Genomic DNA, 17,072 nt, shown 5'->3' with positions numbered 1-17,072 from the left:
GAGTACACATTACCTCGACTAACCCCCTGTATATAGCTTTGCTACTGTTATTTTATTTTTGCTCCTTAATTATTTTTTATTTTATACATTTTTTACTTCAGTTTATTTTAGTAAATACTTTCTTAATACTTTTTTTTCTTAAAACAGCATTGTTGGTTAATGGCTTGTAAATTAGCATTTCACTGTAAGGTCTACACCTGTTGTATTTGGCGCATGTGACAAAAAAATGGGATTTGATTCGATTTGAGGGTGTTCTGATTGAAATTGAGATCATTATTGTTAAAAACTCAGACCTTGGCCTACATGTGCCAATCAAACAAACCACAAGACACACACATGAAAACAGGTGTGAACAAGATCTGTTTGTTATGCTGGATATTCTTGATGAGGCTACAACACCCTAAAACGGGGGCTATGAAGCTCTCCATTAACATTGACTTGTATTGGCCATGTTGATAAACTATGACAAGCACATCTAGCATACAGCATGGTGAACTCTTCTCACCACCAAACCTTCTGCTCTCAACCTTTTATTCCATGAGACCAGCTGTTAGATAAAATCACTGTTTGATCCATCAGTCCCGACAGTGTTGTTGTAGTCTAAGTAGTGATAGGCTATAGATGTATTGACCCCCACGTCTCCTCCAGTCTCTATGTCCCAGCCAGCGTTCAGAGGAGTTGGCTTTATAGATTTCCAAACTGTGTTTATCTCCTGGATCACCAGAGCCAAGCAAAGGAGACAGGGGTTTGATTTATCCCCCTCTTCTGGAGAGAGGGAGGGACAAGGTGAACCATTAAAAAGTAGCGAGACAGCAGCAGTAGCAGCAGCGTGTGTGTGATGTTGGTGTGTCTGAGTTTGCTTTGTTAATTAAGAGACTGTCGCGCAGTTCCTGTTTCTGTCATTATCAGTCTCTCCAACCGGCTGGTTATGACACCTGGCTGTCATTATCAGTCTCTCCAACCGGCTGGTTATGACACCTGGCTGTCATTATCAGTCTCTCCAACCGGCTGGTTATGACACCTGGCTGTCATTTTTGGGTTCTGTTGTTGGGTGATTTTTATGGTGAATGAATGAGATGCAGCGAGGGTAAGACTACTTGGCCCAGTTACTCAGGTCTAGAAAACAACACCACTACCTGTAAACTGCTCATCTTTAAGAGACTGTGTGCTTGATATCTGACTGTGTGGGCAGTGGTGACTTGTCTCGTACCAGCCAAAGTTTTCAGGGACCTTTTAACTTTTTTATTCATTACTTCTCAGTCCTCGCCGGCGGCATCCATTTTAAGTTTTCACACCAATCAAAGGAGGACACAGGGCAAATCCTTTGATGTGCTGGACCTGGGCAGCCATCCGCTGTGTTGGAGCGCGTACGTCTCATCCTACTCATCCGGTCTCTCTCTTTCTCCCCTGCTCCTCCTGACCCATGGCTAATCAATCAGTCATCGTTTCGACCACCTCTTTCAACCGTAAACCCAAGCCCTGAGGGCAATCTCATTCTCCATGTTATCCTCACATGGCTGCCTCATTATCTCCCAGCACTTCGACACCCATCATTTTAATCTGCTCATCAATCAATACATCATAATGGATTGGGTTTTCCTGGGCTTGGCTGGCATGTTGCCGTGCCTCCAGCTTGTATTACCTTAGCTAGCACCAAGTCTCTCCCCGTCTGGGAGAAGCAGCCTGTGAAGATGTAGGTGGTCAGCTGACCCCAGAGTTGATGGGAAACATGACAGCCTATTGCTAGCCGGCCACAGAGACCGGGACCTGGCATAGGGGTCTAATAAGCGACCAGCAGGGATGTTTTTCCTGGAGCACCCTGTCATTGTTAAGTAAGCACTAACACCCCTTGGGGAATTGCCCCGAACAGTAATTACTGTGAAGGAAGGCAAGTGCAGTCATGTGAATGGGAAACTAGCCACTGGGCAAAAACTGGTTTAATCAACGTTCTATCCATGTCATTTCAATGAATAAAAAGCATTGGGGTGACGTTGAATCAATGTGGAAAACTGATTGGATTTGCAACAAGTCATCAACGTAAGGGCATTTACTCTTTTTTTCTCCCAACGTTTAACCTAAATCCAATGACATTGTGAAATTTTTAATTTCACGTTAGTTGACAACTCAACCAAATGTAAATCAAAACTAGACGTTGAACTGACCGCTGTGTCCAGTGGGAAATTAGCACCAATTGTATGTGATCCGGTGTATATTTAAAGGGATCTGGATCTCTTTAAGCCAAGACGTTTTTATTAATTGGTGCGATATCTAAAGGACTGGTAGTACCGAGCGGAGCTGGTTTTGAGGAACAATGTTCCCGCTGTGAAAGAAACAGCTAATGATGTTGACAGAGTGCTTCTTTCAAAGCGTGCCCTGCCAAGACTGTGGGCAAAAAAAACTTGTACAAATGAGGTCTGTGTTGTGAGGACATCAAACGGCTTCGGCACTCGCCGAGCAGCACAACAGCAGAGGTTGTTATCTGATAAATTTAGCGCAGTATATTGGTCTCCGGGAACGGGTGGTTGATACTCCAGGGAGGCTGGATGAGGACACGTTGTGTGTGCATTGCTGCACTTATGACTTATTATACAATCACCCCTGGGTTCAAACACCATACTTCTCTTTAATGAGATACTTTAATGAGATTGTCTATGTTATAGCTTGTGGTTTAGCATTGTAGTTAAGTTATTTTTGTGTTGCGGTGTTGATCTAGCTGTAACCCAGTTCGTTTACACAGACCTGTTTATGGGGGTTACTGCTCGGAGGATGCGTGGATGAGAGAGAGATGCGCTGTTTCACCGTTGTTCGCTGCCAGCTCTGCAGTCAATATTCTTTCCGAGCTTGGCTCGATCACTCCCCTGGGCTGCCATGGATACAGCACACTACACGCTCGCTTCCTGTCTCTCTTGTTGCTGGGAGATGGGCATGAACGGCACCGCTGGAGAGTTAAAAGGTGTGTCTCCATGGCAACCAGCCGGATATGGACCCGTCTGCCCTTTAAGCCGTTCCCTGCTGCCCTCGCCCCATGGACACTGGTTGGCATCAAAGCCTTCCCTCTGATACAGCTCTGCCATGCATCACTACTCACCAAGCTCCTGCTGATCATTCTTGTTGATCATCATGACATACGATCAGAGTGGGCAGAGAGAGACACCGACAAAGAAACCACTGACAGTCCATCATTTAGCATGGAAACTAGATTCAGCCACTCACATCTCTCACTCTGTAGACATTTTCAGCTTTATAAACACATTTAAATTCCACAATTATTTCAGTATTCCACTGTCTCGCTGTGACACTCTGCTTCCAGATTCTCACTATTGTCCCTTTCAACATTCTCTTCCCACTTCAGCTGAATTTTATTTTCATGATTACAGCACAACAGAGACGGTTGCATAAAGTGACAGTGCAAGATCACTCCCTCTATCCCCTCCTCTCTGTCCATCATTAGTCAGCTTGGTACTTCCAAACTGATCTCCAAGCAGTAGAGAGAGGATCACATCACATGTACCCTTCCGTCAGCCCAGATCAGAGGAATATTAAAACAATCCCATCAGCCAACTTCAAACGGCGCCAGGTGGGGGTGGGGGGGGACGAGGACATCTAGAACAGACACAGGAACTGCCTTCGCCATCTTCCACTTCCAGAACCCTGTCACCACATCTGAGGAACTTGGGAAAGAAAGGAAGGATCCACGCTGAATAGTGATGAAGTTCTTCAAATCTAATGGAGAGATGATGAGGCTATACTAGTGCCCATCTCTTTCTGTTAAACTACAAACTCAGGGAAAGGATTTTTGTTAGACATCAAGCATTGCTGAGACACCTGGGTTGATTGGTGCAATGAGGAACTAACCCTGTGGGTGAATTGTCTTGGAGGCTTGCAGCTCTCCATCAGAGTGGAGGAAATGGCTTTTCTATTGCTGCTCATTCAGCACAGTCAGTAAGCAGTCCCCAGTCTGTAGCTGGGTCCCATCCAAAAAGCCTTGTTACTTTATGATACTATATAACTACTACTCAGCTTATGCCTCTCATGGAAGCGCATCAAAACATTATTAGGCTGATTTTTTTTTTTTTTTTTTCTTCTTTTTTTTCTTCATCTCTACTCACATGATTATACAGTGCATCAACAAATGTTGTTTTCCCTGTGAGGCTGCATTTCTTGTCACTGTGGCTCCTCGTTGGCAGGCGCTTGATACTCGGCGGGTCTGCCGCCGGTAATTAATTGGAACACCTGTTCCCAATCACCTCTTCTGCTCTTCCGCCCTAGAGGTTCATGGGAAACAGTGTCCTCTGTGCAATGTGTAGGGCTACTGTAATACTACAGCTCTTTATGAGTATGATAAAGGGCTAGTCATATCTGAGAGAAGGGTTGAGTGTGAGTGTTCATGACTCATTAGTAGGGATTGATGCATATGGCAGGGTTGGGTTTACTCATGAGAGAGAGAGAGAGGGAGAATGAGGGAATTAAAGAGAGGAAAAGAGAGGAAGTGGAAAATAAGAGAGAGAGGGAGAGGAAATGGGAGATAGCTGGCTGTGTGACTCATGCCGGCCTCTGTCACAGTGTCAGGAGTGTGTGACTCATGTCGTCCTCTGTCAGTGTCAGGAGTGTGTGACTCATGTCGTCCTCTGTCACAGTGTCAGGAGTGTGTGACTCATGTCGTCCTCTGTCACAGTGTCAGGAGTGTGTGACTCTCTCAGCTACCTGAGAGAGTCAGGAAGAGGCGACGCAAGAGGTTTTACTCCGCCCAAAATCTGTCCATGAAAAAAAGCCAATGAAATTAGGAATTTTTATACAGAGGTCTATGAGAGTGTCAACAAAAAATGTAATTGTTGATTTGCTGTGTGTGGCTTATTTGATCGAATAGAAGTTTTGTAATGGTTAAGTTGTTATGAATGTACTAATATAAGTGGACGCACATGGCATTTCTGCAACTTTATATCAGAGCCTGTTGCCATAGAGATAGGACTCATCATGGATATAACCCGTTTTAGCATGGACATTGCCATTGAGGGCTTCCACCATTTTATAGTAGTCAACTGGGTGTGGATTCCTATGCGCTTGGAACAATTAGCCAATGAAGAAGAAAATTGACTACTTTAAAATGGAGCCCATGCTGTGACAGATGCTATAATGGCACAGATACAAAGATGAGCCCTCTATCTATCCCTTTTGTTCACATGCATACATGTCCTCTCATTGGCTAGAATGGCCCCACCTGATCTTGCCTGCCTTCCATCTTTGAGAACATGCATTTCCATTGTTAGAGTGGTCACTTGACTATCTTGTCAATATAATAAACAATCTTTGGCTGTAGTCACCCACATGCACATATGTCATTTCCTGTACGGATCACAGGATTGACAGCAGGCCGCCAGTCACCATGACGATGCATCTGCTTCTGCCACCTCTAAACAGATCTCAGTGGGAGAAGACACCATTGGTGGCAAATACTGACTACTTCTGATTGGTGGAAATGCTTTTTTACTCTCCCTGGTCAACTTTTGCTTCTAGTGGGGTCAGTCAGTGGGCTTTCATAGAGGGATTTAAACCAGAGGAGGTCAGTCAGTGGGCTTTCATAGAGGGATTTAAACCAGAGGAGGTCAGTCAGTGGGCTTTCATAGAGGGATTTAAACCAGAGGAGGTCAGTCAGTGGGCTTTCATAGAGGGATTTAAACCAGAGGAGGTCAGTCAGTGGGCTTTCATAGAGGGATTTAAACCAGAGGGGGTCAGTCAGTGGGCTTTCATAGAGGGATTTAAACCAGAGGAGGTCAGTCAGTGGGCTTTCATAGAGGGATTTAAACCAGAGGAGGTCAGTCAGTGGGCTTTCATAGAGGGATTTAAACCAGAGGGGGTCAGTCAGTGGGCTTTCATAGAGGGATTTAAACCAGAGGAGGTCAGTCAGTGGGCTTTCATAGAGGGATTTAAACCAGAGGGGGTCAGTCAGTGGGCTTTCATAGAGGGATTTAAACCAGAGGAGGTCAGTCAGTGGGCTTTCATAGAGGGATTTAAACCAGAGGAGGTCAGTCAGTGGGCTTTCATAGAGGGATTTAAACCAGAGGAGGTCAGTCAGTGGGCTTTCATAGAGGGATTTAAACCAGAGGAGGTCAGTCAGTGGGCTTTCATAGAGGGATTTAAACCAGAGGAGGTCAGTCAGTGGGCTTTCATAGAGGGATTTAAACCAGAGGAGGTCAGTCAGTGGACTTTCATAGAGGGATTTAAACCAGAGGGGGTCAGTCAGTGGGCTTTCATAGAGGGATTTAAACCAGAGGGGGTCAGTCAGTGGGCTTTCATAGAGGGATTTAAACCAGAGGAGGTCAGTCAGTGGGCTTTCATAGAGGGATTTAAACCAGAAAAACAATATTTATGCCTATGAGGATTATCATAATGATTCATGCAGATTTATGTTGTGATGAAAGACAGACGGTTTTTCTATTGCTGTGTCTGACAATGGGTCATTTTGTTGTTGCCACCCATACGGGAAAAACATCAGGATTGTGGGTTAGATTCCCACTGGGGCCACCCTTACGGAAAAAAGGTGTATGCACACGACTGTAAATCAGCAGATAAAATCAGATAAAAATCATCTGCTAAAGGGCGTATCCTATAACGCTCTGCGTTTTCTATGACGGAATAAAAAAATATCTGAAAGCAAAATTATCTGAAATATTCTTCATGAGGAATCACAACAGTGTACCCGGAATAAGGCATGTAGAATATTGGGTTTCGGTCGACTGTTTATTCCCCCCCTGGCTATTATGAATAGCTAATAATACTATAACTGCTGTGATCTTGCCTGGGCCTGGGGCTGATACAGACGTGGGCGGCTTGCTACAGAATGATTGGGCTATTAATTTGATCCGCTATCGTTTTTACGGCACACTGTCCTCCAGGGACCGTCCATAAACCCCTCTACTTTAGGAATGGAGAACAGAAGCAGATTTCTCTGGTGTGAATAGGATAGGACTTTTTCCCGATCAGGGTAGAAAAGACTCAAAGGTCATAGTAATGAATTGCAGAACAAATGCAACATACAGTTGAAGTCGTAAGTTTACATACACCTTAGCCAAATACATTTAAACTCAGTTTTTCACAATTCCTGATATTTAATTCTAGTAAAAATTCCCTGTTTTAGGTCAGTTAGGATCACCACTTTATTTTAAGAATGTGAAATGTCAGAATAATAGTAGAATTATTTATTTCAGCTTTTATTTCTTTCATCACATTCCCAGTGGGTCAGAAGTTTACATACACTCAATTAGTATTTGGTAGCATTGCCTTTAAATTGTTTAACTTGGGTCAAACGTTTCAAGTAGCCTTCCACAAGCTTCCCACAATAAGTTGGGTGAATTCTGGCCCATTCCTCCTGACAGAGCTGGTGTAACTGAGTCAGGTTTGTAGACCTCCTTGCTCGCACATGCTTTTTCAGTTCTGCCCACACATTTTCTATAGGATTGAGGTCAGGGCTTTGTGATGGCCACTCCAATACCTTGACTTTGTTGTCCTTAAGCCATTTCACCACAACTTTGGGGTCATTGTTCATTTGGAAGACCCATTTGCGACCAAGCTTTAACTTCCCGACTGATGTCTTGAGATGTTGCTTCAATATATCCACATAATTTCCCTTCCTCATGATGCCATCTATTTTGTGAAGTGCACCAGTCCTTCCTGCAGCAAAGCACCCCCACAACATGATGCTGCCACCCCCGTGCTTCACGGTTGGGATGGTGTTCTTCAGCTTGCAAGCATTCCCTTTTTCCTCCAAACATAATGATGGTCATTATGGCCAAACAGTTCTACTTTTGTTTCATCAGACCGGAGGACATTTCTCCCAAAATTACGATCTTTGTCCCCATGTGCAGTTGCAAGCTGTAGTCTTGCTTTTTTATGGTGGGTTTGGAGCAATGGCTTCTTCCCTGCATGGTCCCATGGTATTTATACTTGCGTACTATTGTTTGTACAGATGAACGTGGTAACTTCAGGCATTTGGAAATTGCTCCTAAGGATGAACCAGACTTGTGGAGGTCTACAATTTATTTTCTGTGGTCTTGGCTGATTTCTTTTGATTTTCCCATGATGTCAAGCAAAGAGGCACTGAGTTTGAAGGTAGGCCTTGAAATACATCCACCGGTACACCTCCAATTGAATCAGAAGCTTCTAAAGCCATGACGTCATTTTCTGGATTTTTCCAAGCTGTTTAAAGGCACAGTCAACTTAGTGTATGTAAACTTCTGACCCACTGGAATTGTGATGCAGTGAATTATAAGTGAAATAATCTGTCTGTGAAAAATTACTTGTGTCATGCACAAAGTAGATGTCCTAACTGACTTGCCAAAACTATAATTTGTTAACAAGAAATGTGTGGAGTGGTTGAAAAACAAGTTTTAATGACTTCAACCTAAGTGTATGTAAACTTCTGACTTCAACAGTATCTATTGGTTTAATTAAGAACCACCATTGCTGCTCAATTAAGGACAGGATGGACTAGTCTTAGTTGAACACTTCCTTTCCTCTCTTTATGTGTCAGATGGGACGCATTGGGATTCTAACCCTGTAACCTCCCGATGGTACTTCCATTCAGCAAGCCCTCCCTCTATCCCTCGATCTTCTCCCCCATCCACACGCCCTCTATGTATTCCCACCTTCCTCCTCTCCTCTCTCCCTAGGAAAGAAAGCAACAGGCACCTCATAACACTTACTCTGTTCAGACACTCATTGTATGAACTCAAAGTGCGTGTTCCTGACATGATGCTCTTTGACCCTCTCTCTTCCTGCTCCACCTGTGCACAGTAGAGAAGCAACAGCTGCAATTGATGTCATTCTGAGCCTGAGCCATAGAGACAGAGTGCTCAGCTCTTTCCCTCTCTCATTCTGTCCCTCTCTCTTTCCTATCTCATTCCTTTATCTTTCCCCCTCTCCTTCTCTGTCTGCCTCCTTGTAAAATCCTTATCGGCCCCAATGACAAGTGAAACAAGTTGTCGTGGAGGGAGAGAGAAAAAGAAGCATGCCAATGCTATAGTCTGCCGGGGTGTGTTGGCTGCATACAGAGATGAGGGGGAAGAATGCACTCTAATCCAAACCACAGAGCAGCTCATGTAAACCAGTTGAGTGAATGCAGCAGGTCTCCAGTGGGGGGTTTCAGCACCTCTTGATTGGACAGCTCCCTGCTAGCATTACAATTCAACGGTCTAAAATGAATCTCTTTGGCTGTAATCACATTGACTGTTCTGTTTGTACAGTCAATTGTACAGTCAACTTGCACATGGGTGTTTGCATTTGTGCATTTCATGAGCTGATGAGCCTGGCCATATGCAGCAGACGGCACAGCATCCATGTCACACAGCCTGCATCCCCACATTACCCTCAGCCTTAACACACTGACCCTCTGACCAGCAGCACTATGGGAGGATTGAGGGGAGAGGGGAAAGGTGTGAGAGAGGGAAAGGGGGGAGAGGAGAGCACCCAATTTACATATACTTTTCTCAGCCCCAATTTACACCCTCTATATATGCATGGCTCACCTTCACACTGAAAGAAAACCTGCATGCACAAACACAGCCTCAATCACAACCAACTAACCAACCAGCCTCAATCACAACCAACTAACCAACCAGCCTCAATCACAACCAACTAACCAACCAGCCTCAATCACAACCAACTAACCAACCAGCCTCAATCACAACCAACTAACCAACCAGCCTCAATCACAACCAACTAACCAACCAGCCTCAATCACAACCAACTAACCAACCAGCCTCAATCACAACCAACTAACCAACCAGCCTCAATCACAACCAGCCAGCCTCAATCACAACCAGCCAGCCTCAATCACAACCAGCCAGCCAGCCTCAATTACAACCAACCAGCCAGCCAGCCTCAATCACAACCAGCCAACCAGCCAGCCAGCCTCAATCACAACCAGCCAGCCTCCATCACAACCAGCCAGCGTCCATCACAACCAGCCAGCCTCAATCACAACCAAACAGCCAGCCTCAATCACAACCAAACAGCCAGCCAGCCTCAATCACAACCAGCCAGCCTCAATCACAACCAACCAGCCAGCCTCAATCACAACCAACCAGCCAGCCTCAATCACAACCAACCAGCCAGACTCAATCAAGACATTAAGCAGCCGTGGAGTGAAAGGGCAAAGAACTGGGACTGTAATTAGTTGTGATTAAGGAGCTGTCTGTGTTGAGGAGAAGCAGCAACAGTTGGAGGGAGGATGGAGACGAGGACTGAAAGGTCCAGACTCTGACTCCTCCACTCCCTGATTCCCCCCCAGGCCTCTACCCTGCCAACAGCTATCGGCTGGGAGGAGGAGAAGAGAGAGAGACAGAGACAGAAAGAGGTAATAAAAAGATGTAAGGTGAGTTAGGAGAAAGAGAGAAAACAAGGACAGACTCTTAACTTTCAATGAGAGAAGGTTAGAGAATCTTCAGAAACTACCTAAAAACATAGTATGCAATATGTGGTAATGGCATGTTCTCTTGCTATCTAACCTCAAAGCAGAGGCAAGGATATATATTATACGGTGAACAGGGAGAGCTGGGATATGCAGAAAGATTGGCAGACAAACACTAGATCCACATTCGATGCTGGTAACACATGAGAGGGGGAGGGAAAGAGATAAGATGACAAGAGAGAAAGATGGGGAGAGAGGAAGAAAAGACAAGGAAAGAGAGAGAGGCAGGGAGTAGAGAGGAGGGAGAGGGGAAGATCTAGAGATAGAGAAGGATGTATACACTGAACAAAAATATAAACACAACATGTAAAGTGTTGGACACATGTTTCATGAGCTGAAATAAAAGATCCCCGAAATGTTCCATACGCACAAAAAGCTATTTCTCTCAAATGTGTGCACAAATTTGTTTACATTTCTCCTTTGTCAAGATAATCCATCCACCTGACAGGTGTGGCATATCAAGAAGCTGATTAAACAGCATGGTCATTACACAGGTGCACCTTATGCCGGGGAAAATAAAAGGCCACTCTAAAATGTGCAGTTTTGTCACACAACACAATGCCATAGATGTTTTGAGTGAGCATGCAATTGGCATGCTGACGGCAGGAATGTCCATCAGAGCACTTTCCAGAGAATTGAATGTTAATTTCTCTACCATAAGCCGCCTCCAACGTCGTTTTAGAGAATTTGGAAGTACGTCCAACCGGCCTCACAACCGCAGACCACGTGTATGGTGTTGTGTGGGCGAGAGGTTTGCTGATATCAACATTGTGAACAAAGTGCCCCATGGTGGTGGTGGTGGTGGGGTTATGGTATGGGCAGGCAAGCATTAAATATGGACAACAAGCACAATTTAATTTTATCGATGGCAATTTGAATGCACAGAAATACCACAACGAGATCCTGAGGCCCATTTTTCATTGATTTGGGCCTAATGAATTTATTTAAATTGACTGATTTCGTTATATAAACTGTAACTCAGTAAAATCTATGAAATTGCCGCATGTTGCGTTTATATTTTTGTTCATAGAGAGAGCTCTGAGTGTGAATAGAGCCCTGAACCAGCCATCCCTCCCCCACCCCACCATCCCTCACCAAAGCCGCCTCCAACATCGTTTTAGAAAATTTGGCAGTACGTCCAAACGGCCTCACAACCGCAGACCACGTGTATGGCGTTGTGTAGGCGAGAGGTTTGCTGATGTCAACGTTGTGAACAGAGTGCCCCATGGTGGCGTCAGTGGCTCATTAATTGTCATTGGCTTATTAATTCGACCTATTCAATGTTTGCTGGAGACTTAAACTTTAGGCTCCTTGTTCATTACAGATGTAGGATCTTAACCCGTATTGTCACAGTAAAATAATCCTGCAACAACAGGATTTGAACGTTTGATGTTGCCTGTTTGCTGGTTAGGCTATTAGCTGGCCAAAAGTAGGCTACATGAAAAGTGCCATACTGTTAATATAAACGTGCGTTCGTGTGGATTTTCAGGGACTTTTGTAAATCACGAGGCTCATCTGCATTTCCTGTGGTGCAGGAAAATTGATCACAAAAGTGATCAACTTAAGATCTTAAATCTGTAGGATCCCATGCTCTCTCCTCACTCTCCATCTCCCTGGCTCACTGCAAGAGGAAGTGAACGGGTAAATATGTTGTATTTATGATGAGTGCAGAGTTAAGAATGACTTCCCTCCTCTCAGTCTGGATCCAAGCTATAAGACCACCTCAGGACCGTATTGTGTTATTTATGAAAAGGTCTGGAAGTGAGAGGACCGTAGTCAAATGCAGAGCATCCAATCTAACGCTCTCTCACACACGGCACCTAGTAACAAGATCAGTGTTGAAAATGAGAGAAACTCAGAGGTGTTCCATCCTCAGATCCTAGAACAGTGATTAGCAATGTGGATCATCAGTGCCGGAGTCTGGCGCAGCGCTAACACTCACGGCTAGGAAAATCTGCTCACAATGATTCATAAATAGAGAGGCATATGTGATCATATCCCAATGTAATCAAGGTTGAAATTATTATGTTTTTGTCAAATGCTATCGGTTTGGGCTACTCCGGTCAATTTGCAGAGTACAAGGATTTGTAAATGATTGTTCCGGCCCCTTGACCATTCGTCTCCGTGGCTGAATGTAATTGGGACCCCTGGTGTAGAGGTGTGGGATTAGATTAGAGCTATTACATTGCTTTACATCCGTTGAGCATTATTAAAGACCAGTTAACATTGTTTGTCATTATTTACCACAATTCTGATCCATATCATCAATGTCTGTTGAAATCCAGACTAACAGGAAACCCCACTTCTGTTGAACTCCAGACTACAGGAAACCACATGTCCTGTTGAACCCCAGACTAACAGGAACCACATGTCCTGTTGAACTCCAGACTAACAGGAAGCCACATGTCCTGTGAACTCCAGACTAACAGGAAGTCAACATGTCCTGTTGAATCCAGACTAACAGGAAACCACATGTCCTGTTGAACTCCAGACTAACAGGAAACCACATGTCCTGTTGAACTCCAGACTAACAGGAAACCACATGTCCTGTGAACTCCAGACTAACAGGAAACCACATGTCCTGTTGAACTCCAGACTAACAGGAAACCACATGTCCTGTTGAACTCCAGACTAACAGGAAACCACATGTCCTGTTGAACTCCAGACTAACAGGAAACCACATGTCCTGTTGAACTCCAGACTAACAGGAAACCACGTCTCTCTTTCTCACTTTCTCCAGTTCCTCTCTGCCCTTTCAATTGAATTCATTTAAATTCAAGGGGCTTTATTGGCATGGGAAACATATGTTAACATTGCCAAAGCTGGTGAAATAGATTTTTTTAAAAACAAGAGTGAAATAAACAATACAAAATGAACAGTTAAAAATATTACACTCACGAAAGTTTGAAAGGAATAGACATTTCAAATATCATGTTATGTCCTATAACAGTGTTGTAACAATGTGCAAATAGTTAAAGTACAAAGGGAAAATAAATAAAAATAAATATGGGTTGTATTTACAATATGGGTTGTATTTAATGGTGTTTTTTTCTTCACTGGTTGCCCTTTTCTTGTGGCAACAGGTCACAAATATTGCTTCTGTGATACTCTGTCATTTCCTGAGATTCTGTGAGTGAATGAGAAGGGGGGAGGAAGGAAAGAGAGAGAGAGGGATGGAGAGAGAGGGCTGCTCTTTCATTTCCTGAGATTGTGTGTCAATTAAATCTATTTATCTGTGTGTCAATTAAATCTATTTATCTCTCTGTACTGTCTCTCTGTCTCTTTAGCTTAGCCTCTGACAGCAATGTACCCTTCCACGACTGTCAACACACAAATGCCTCTACTACCAACTCTGCTGCTGTGACTGTGTGGGACTGCTAGATATCATCTGACAATACTCTTATTGATCTGCTACCACAGCCCGCACTGACATCTCTGTGTTGCATCTCTGTGTTATTGTCACATGCTCTGAACAAGTGAATTGAATTGAAGACAGTCCCAGTGTCTCTGGCTGGAGTGGGTGGGTGTACAGTTTGTGTCCATGAGGAGCTGCAGTGGTCACTCTGACAGTGGTCAGGAGAGGGAATCAATCAGCCAGTGAACAGAGGAGAGGAGATATTACAGGGGGAGGGGGACAGGAGAGATTACAGGGAGGGGAGGCGAGGGGAGGAGAGATTACAGGGGGGAGGAGAGACTACAAGGTGAGGGGGGGGAGAGACTACAAGGGGAGGAGAGGAGGAGAGACTACTACAGGGGGAGGCGGAGAGGAGAGACTACAGGGGGAGGCGGAGATTAGAGACTACAGGGGGAGGAGGAGAGGAGAGACTACAGTGGGTGTGGAGAGACTACAGTGGGTGTGGAGAGACTACAGGGGAAGGAGCAGAGGAGAGACTACAGGGGGAGGAGCAGAGGAGAGACTACAGGGGAAGGAGCAGAGGAGAGACGACGTGGGCATGGAGAGACTACAGGGGAGGAGCAGAGGAGAGACTACAAGTGGAGGGGGAGTGGAAAGACTACAGGGGGGAGAGGGGAGACTACAGGGGGAGAGGGGAGAGACTAGAGGGGGAGGGGGAGAGACTAGATGAGGGAGGGGGAGAGACTAGATGAGGGAGGGGGGAGAGAGAGACTGCAAGTGGAGGGGGAGAGGAGAGACTACTGGGGAGAGGAGAGACTACTGGGGGAAAGGAGAGACTACTGGGGGAAAGGAGAGGAGAGACTGCAAGTGGATGAATTTAGAATGCTGCGTAGATATTGTATGGGTTAAGCTGACTCTCTCTCTCTTTGTCTCTTTCTCTCTCTCCCTCCATCTTTCTGTATTTCTCCTGTACTCTCTTTTCTGTAATCTCCCCCTTTCTCTCACTCCTCTTCCTCTCTCCATCCCCCCCATCCCTCCCTCCCTCCCTCCCCCTCTCCCAGGTACGTGCCTGATTCTGGGCTGTATGATCTACCCAGATGGCTGGGACAGTGACGAGGTGAAGAGGATGTGTGGGGAGCAGACAGACAAATACACCCTGGGAGCGTGCTCCGTGCGCTGGGCCTACATCCTGGCTATCATGGGCATCATGGACGCCCTGATACTCTCCTTCCTGGCCTTCGTCCTGGGAAACCGTCAGGATGGGCTGATGGCTGATGAGCTGCTGGATAGTAAGGACAACACTTGATCTAAGAGCAGTTTGTGATTTTAGGTCATTATGAATAAGATTACCTGGAGAGGGGTTACCTGATTCTAGATCAGTACTCCTACCCTGAGATGCTTTGTGAATACGAGCTGTGGACTTTCCTCATATGAGCATGCCATACAGAGGCTGTCTCACAAAGTGATATGTGTGATAGTTCAGGTCTGTGTAAGGTCATAGAGCAATGCTCTTCAATCCTGCCCTGGGGAACCCCAAGGGTGTCTATCTGTCTCTGAAGGGCAGCGCCATACTGATGTGTTAATGCTGGGCTGGACCAAACACCTGCACACCCTTTGGGTCTCCGGGACCAGGAGTGAAGAACACTGTTGCACAGAATAACAGAACCTCTGTAACTGAAGTCTGAGCCCCCTCTCCTCCATATCTTGGGCTTTAATGTATTTAGGCTAATAAATACACACTTCTCATCAACCCCCTCCTCCAAAGCCCATAGCATGGGGCGGGTGTGTATCAAAGCTAACAACTGTACCCTGCTGTGAAAATCCCACATCCCACATGGTAGACATTGATATTATGTCCCTTTTTATGCAAATATTATCAGCATAATTTCACACACCCGAGCCACCAGCAATTAACACGTATTTTAACTGCTTCTCACATAACACCTGCTTACTGTTATTACCAATGGGATTGGGAATTGGTGAGTCAGAGAGAGAGAGAGATGAGAGAGAGAAGAGAGAGAGAAGTGTGAGAATGAGAGGAAGATAAGAAAACAAGATGGCAGAGTCAAGAGAATGGCTAAACGACAAGAAGGGGGGAAGGAAAAGAAAAAAGAGAGAGATGAAAAAGAAATGGAAAGGAGAGGGAGATGTAGAAAATAAGAGGGAAGAAAAAGTGAGAGAATTTACAGAGTCATGAATCACTAATGGCTGTTTACACAGCTTGGCTGTCAGCCTGTCTAGATGAATCACATGAGCTGGATCAGCATTGGCTAGGGCTGCCTGGTAGTGCAGGAGAACGCCATGGAACAGAGCGAGGATGCAATTATCAGCTATGGGACAGGAGGAGAGAGAGAGAGAGAGAGAGAGTGTGTGTCTCAATTGGGCACACATTCAAATTAAGTCTAGTAGACTCTGCTTCCAAAATCCGAGACGCCCTCAATTATCGATATTATAAGGGTTTCAAGATGTCTGACTTCACATAATCAGCTATAAGGAGAGAGAGAGAACACAATGACTGAGTCTCATTTTGGCAAAGTGATTAATTGTTCTGTTGCAGTAACGTAGGCGTCAGTCCACTGATTAACTATGTTTATAAAGGAGGTCTTCGAGCCATTTAGATAAGAATGTCCTTACCTTCTACTGATTGGTGACTTTTCCTCACTACTGCCACCCACTGGTGTGTCTCTGTTACTACAAGTACACAAGCTGTAGTGGTATTCATAGTGACATTACCAATGCTAACCTCTCTCTTCTCTCCTCACAGAGACTGGTAATTCCATATAAACAGTCAAATGCTGTACAAAGGTGTGTATGCTTTTTGTGAATTATCTGATATACTTTCATGGGATCAGTATCCATATGCTTACATTGCCATTGGTAAATCTAGTTGTGTTCTTTGTTCACAGGTGTCGGTGCCCGTCAGAGGGAAAGATAATGTAACACAACGATCCAGCTTCATACCGTCACTCTGGAGGTGGAAAGGAGAGCTACTGCTGTCGGAAAGAACAGAACGAGAAAAAGACGAATGAAAGAAAGGAGACATCCACTCTAAGAGAACCCACTTAGTAAAGACCAACCCCTACGGCCCCTTTCTCATCCAGACATGACCTTGATATTGGCAACAACAGATGGAAGACTTCACATTGTTTTATGAAATGAAATCCGTTACTGAGTGGACCCAGTAGTCAGATAGCTTAATGGGCGGCAGGTAGCCTAGCGGTTAGAGTGGGGGGGGGGGGCAGGTAGCCTAGC

At 45.0% G+C, this 17,072-nt stretch overlaps 1 protein-coding gene across 1 annotated transcript in view; it reads left to right on the top strand.

Moving 5' to 3' along the window:
• The window catches only part of LOC115180514 (LHFPL tetraspan subfamily member 3 protein-like), a 30,904-nt gene extending 14,064 nt beyond the window's left edge, over positions 1 to 16,840 (top strand). Inside the window, exons 2-4 of the mRNA XM_029742664.1 lie at positions 14,882 to 15,109; positions 16,585 to 16,625; positions 16,727 to 16,840. Coding sequence (XP_029598524.1) covers positions 14,882 to 15,109; positions 16,585 to 16,604 — 248 coding nt within the window. The 3' untranslated portion in view covers positions 16,605 to 16,625; positions 16,727 to 16,840. The remainder of the gene's footprint in view (positions 1 to 14,881; positions 15,110 to 16,584; positions 16,626 to 16,726) is intronic.
• The last annotated feature ends 232 nt before the right edge of the window (positions 16,841 to 17,072 follow it).

The sequence above is a fragment of the Salmo trutta genome, chromosome 40 (assembly GCF_901001165.1).
Source record: "Salmo trutta chromosome 40, fSalTru1.1, whole genome shotgun sequence".
Taxonomy (NCBI): domain Eukaryota; kingdom Metazoa; phylum Chordata; class Actinopteri; order Salmoniformes; family Salmonidae; genus Salmo; species Salmo trutta.
This window is presented reverse-complemented; position numbering and strand designations above follow the sequence as displayed.